We start from the raw sequence: 4,878 nt of genomic DNA on the forward strand, positions 1-4,878 counted from the left end.
GGCCGCCTCTCCCGAGACCCCACCTTGGCCTCGGGGTCCGTGCGGAAGAGCCCCTCGAGCACGTGCAGGGCGTCCAGGACGCCGTGGTCGCGGCCCTTGCAGTAGGAGAGCAGGCGGCGCACGTCGGCCGGGGCCACGAACTGCTTGGAGATCTTGTTGGTGGTGCGCACGGGCAGGCAGGCGTTGGCCAGCAGGTGGCCCGGGCGGAAGTAGTAGGCGAACTGCAGCGGGCAGGCCGGGTGCGAGTGGGTCAGCTGGCACTCCGTCACCACCAGGCGGTCCCGCAGCGGGCTCAGCTTGACGATGATGAAGGCCGGGCAGCCGGGCTGGGGGGGCCTGCGGGAGGAAGGACCGACGGCCGGGTCACGTCACCTTCTGCCCTTGGCCTCCTCTCTCTCTCTCTCGCTCCTTTTTAAAATTCGTTTTCTATATACTTTTTTAAATTTTATTTTTTGAGAAAGAATTTTTTGAGAGAGAGAGCGCGCGTGCGCGTGGGCGCTCGTGCAAGCGGGGAAGGGGTAAAGGGAGACGGAGGGAGATTCTTAGGCCCCACACTCGCCCTTGGTGCAGAGCCCCACGCTGGGCTCGGCTCGATCTCACAACCCTGACTGAGATCATGAGCTGAGCGTAAGTCAAGGGTCGGACGCTTGACCGCCGGAGCCGCTCAGGCGCCCGTGACTATTTCCTAACATTAAGAATTGTTTCCAGCAGACACAAGAGAGAGGGCCTTAGGATCCTGCCGGCTGTGTGACCTGCGGCAAGTCACTTCAAGCCTCTGCCTCAGTTTCCCCCTGTGTTGAAAGGGAGATACCTTTCATCGTACCTTTCTCCTAGGCTTGTTGTGAGGATTGAAAGAGTTGATGTATGGAAAGCACTTAACCGCCTGTGCGCTCAGGGTCGGCTGCAACTCTATGCCTACCGCTCCATCTCTATCCAAAGTGAACGACTAGTTTATCATCTTTATCTTAATTTTAAGAAATAAAACACTGCAGAGACTGCTGTATCCATTTCCCAATAGCAACATCGCGAGGAGAGGACCTCTGTGCACCCTGTCCCCCCCAAAAAAGTCCCCTCCCTCCTCTGCCCCCCAAAGTAGCCACCTCCCAAAGTGGGTATTTCACCTTCCTGTGTATGTTTTAGGGACCTGTAAGCAGTGGGAGGTGGGTTCTTGGGTTTTGAGATTTTGTCTACACGAGAAGGTGCTCCAGCCCATCAGTCACCAAGGGAATAAACACCAAACCCCCAGGAAATGCCTCTACACACTGCCAGACAGCTGAAATACACTGGGACCAGAGACCAGAGGGGGAGAACTTATCCGTGGGCGTGGAAAATCGAAGTCACTTGTGGAACACCGCGTGACAGTATCTGCTAACGGTGATCACGTGCCTCTGGGGACCCGGGATTTCCACTCAAGCCTGAAGACGGGCGCCAAGAGAATGTACCAGAATGTTCACAGCAGCGCTAGTCGCATCAGCCAAGTATTGGCAACACCCTGATATCCAACGGTAGAGTGGGAAGGTAAGCAGGGATATACTCCTCAAACATGGCACTGACCAACAGGAAGAAGGAACAGACCGTTACTGTCCCCAGCAATGTGGGTGGACCTCACAAACCCGCTGTAACGAAAGACGCCCGACGTGAGAGATGATAAACCACCCCTCATCCTGTTTATCGGAAGTTCAGGGACACCTGGCTGGCTCAGGCGGGGAGGCGTCTGACTCTTGACTTTGGCTCAGGCCATGATCTCATGGTTCGTGAGTTCAAGCCCCACATCAGGCTTTCTTCTGCTGTTAGAGCGCGGAGCCGGCTTCGGATCCTCTGTTTCTCTCTCCCTCTCTCTGCCCCTTCCCTGCTCATTCTCCTCTCTCAAAAATAAGTAAATAAATAAATAAACACTAAAAAAAAGAAAATTCTACAAGAGGAAAGCTAGCCTCTGCTGTAGAGAGATCAGGGTCACACCTTAACCATCAGAGGGGCATGGGGAGGCTTCCTGGCACTGGACACGTGCACTCCCTTGTCCTGGGTACTAGTTACATATGCGTCTTATTTCGGGGAAATGCATCGAGTTGCATACGTATGATGCATGTGCTTTCGGAGTCTTGAGATGTGGTTACCCAGGTGGGTGCTGGGTCCTCACAATAGTCTTTGTAAAGGGAAGAGAGAAGCAAGAGAGGCAAGTCAGAGAGAGAGAGAGAGAGAGAGAGAGAGAAAATGCTTCGCTGCTGGAGGAGCAGCAAGCCCAGGAGAGGCTGCAAGCCCAGGAACGTGGGGGCTTCTAGAAGCTGGAAAAAGGAAGGAAACAGATTCCCCACCAGGGCATCTGGACACCTTGATTTTTAGCGCAGGCAGACCTGTGCTGGCCGTGTGCCCCTCAGAGCTGTAAAATCACAGATCTGCACTGTTTTAAAGACACTGCAGCCTGTGAGAACTTGTCACAGCAGCAACAGGAAACTAGCCTGAATGTCACTTCTACATGGACTCTTGCCACTTGCATTTCTCACTCCTCACCTTCCCCACACCGTGTCCTTCCTTTTTGTTGCCCGATAGTCCACTCGCAGCTCTGCCAGCTCTGTGCTGGGTGGTGTTTTAGATTTTATTTTCAAATAATTTCAACACCCACTGTGGGGCTCGAACTCACAACCCCGAGGTCAAGAGTCACGTGCTCTTCCAACTGATCAGCCAGGTGCCCCTCTGCCTGCTGTATGTGGTCTCTCGTCTTACAAAGGACGCTTTGATGACACCCAGCTCTCCACCTGTCTGTGTGTCAACAAGAGACTGTCTAGGACAACGGTTCTCAGACAGCAGGGCTGGCCCAGTAGCTGAAATTGATTAGGGGGTTACAAGCAGCGTTGTAAAAAAAAATGAAAGAGCGTAGCAGGGGAGAAAATCAGGGCGTACTTCCCTGATGAGGCTCCGTGTTTCTCCATGAAGGATGCTATCAGCATTTTGGGCAGGGGGTGTAGAGCAGGGACTGGCCACGCTTTTTCTGCAAAAGGCCAGTCAGTACATATACTCTGTGGCCACATGGCGAAAACGGCCATAGATCCTGTGTAAATGCACGGGCCTCGCTGTGTTCCAATAAAACTTTATTTATGAAAGAGAGCTGCAGGGAGGAGCCAACAGCCTTGCCGTTTGTCAGCCCTTGTAACACAGGCTCTCCAGGGCTTGGCGAGTGACTAAGAAGCCTGACTCCTAGGCAGTCATTGCCAGTCGCACTCCCTAAAATGCCCCCAGGTTGTCTCCAAGCAGCCCCTGAGAAGGGTGAGCCTTCTCGAACCGGGATGGATATTTAAGCCAGAAGGGGATCTTTGAAATGTCCCCTTTCTCCTCTCTGCAGGAGGTCAAATAAAATCCAGGGAGCCTGCTGCATTTTAAAAGTCTACCAAAAAAGCCTTGAGACGCTTCGTCTCAAAGCAACAAAAACAATGCAAATTTAGAAAAATGGTAAGTATACAAATCATGACACACAAGACACAAATGCAGAGCCACCACAGCGGCGTTGGGAGGGGCTAAAGGAAACTTCGGACGTGCAGCCATTTGGATGGACCAAAATGGCAAGGTCACGGGGCTCTTTGCCTGACACGTTTCCCCTGGATAACTCACGGGCCTTTCGTGACGCTCTCCGGTCTGGCCTCTTTCGGCCCGAGTGTTGCAGCCCCGAGAACGAGCCCTCGCTCGGGGGAGAGGTCACCCCTCGGTGAAGCCGTGCCTCTTGGTCAAGAATAGCACATCCCCTCGGGGGTCCCAGGACCTCAGCGGACTCTCTACTGCAGCCTCCACACACTGAGTTTTGCACTTTCCTTACTTGGCACCTGGCTGGGGAAAAACGCCACCCACCTCTGACTGGCAGGTTCAAGTGCGCAGGAATCTTGGTCTGCCTGGCTCACTGCTGTCTTCTCAGCACTGGTAGGTGCTCGGGAAACGTATCATGAGGAAGGACAGACACCGCCCCCCCCCCCCNGTGGCGCCTTTTAACCTTGTCCAACCACCCACTTTTGCCCACCCCCCACTGCCACCGACCACTCAGTTCTTTCTTTGTCCTCCTTTGCACCCAGTTAGCTCCTACTCATCCTTCACGACTCAGACCCCGCGTCCCCTCCTCCGGGAAGACTTCTCTGACCATCCACTGGGAAAGGGGGACGGAGTGACCAGGGAGAGAAAGTCCCGATGTGTGTTCTCGGGACCCTCAGTCCCAACCTCCTCCCTGGCCTCTGGTCTCTCTCCTCCAGCGCCCCCCCTTTCCCCGCATGGCCCCTGGAGGGATCATCCTGAATCCAGAGCAGCCCCTGCTCACAGCCCTCCTAGGGCTCCCGCAAGATGAGTCCTGGCCCCTGGACTCAGCCCTGCGGGTCAAGACTGTGACACCACTCCACCCACACCTGCTGCCCTTTCTCACACACTAGACTTCCCCTACAGCACCCTGGCCTATGGGCTGTCCCTGGGTTGTGACACCGGAGAGGTGCGGCCTGAGCAGCTGGGGGAAGAGAGGGTCTCAGAAACCTTGGGCCCCCAGTCATCATCCCTGAACCGGCTCACCAGCCTCCCCTTCCTCCTGGGATCCCTATCTCAGGACCATCCGGCTGTCTCCCCAGTTAAGGGCACCACCAGCCTGTCAATCCCCAGCCCTCCTGTCCCCCTCTGATACCTGCAGAGCACTGGGGACAGTGCCTGCACGTAGCAAGCACTGCGTGTTGAAGTCAAATACCTACATCCATAAATGTATACACGAAGAGAACCCTTCGAGTTTCCATTTACTGGTCACCTATCCCAGGAAGCCTTCCAGGAGCACCCTGTAAGCCCTTGGATGGAGCTGCCCACTCCTCTTTTATCCCCCTCCTCCACCCCCCCCCCCTTTTCTTCCTCTCCCCCCTCGCACCC

At 55.0% G+C, this 4,878-nt stretch overlaps 1 protein-coding gene across 1 annotated transcript in view; it reads right to left on the reverse strand.

Moving 5' to 3' along the window:
* ZSWIM9 (zinc finger SWIM-type containing 9) overlaps nucleotides 1–4,878 on the reverse strand; it is a 19,941-nt gene that overhangs the window by 12,755 nt on the left and 2,308 nt on the right. The window contains 1 exon segment of the mRNA XM_077747176.1: nucleotides 24–336. Coding sequence (XP_077603302.1) covers nucleotides 24–336 — 313 coding nt within the window.

Source organism: Crocuta crocuta, unplaced genomic scaffold (genome assembly GCF_008692635.1).
Source record: "Crocuta crocuta isolate KB4526 unplaced genomic scaffold, BGI_CrCroc_1.0 scaffold334, whole genome shotgun sequence".
Lineage (NCBI taxonomy): Eukaryota > Metazoa > Chordata > Mammalia > Carnivora > Hyaenidae > Crocuta > Crocuta crocuta.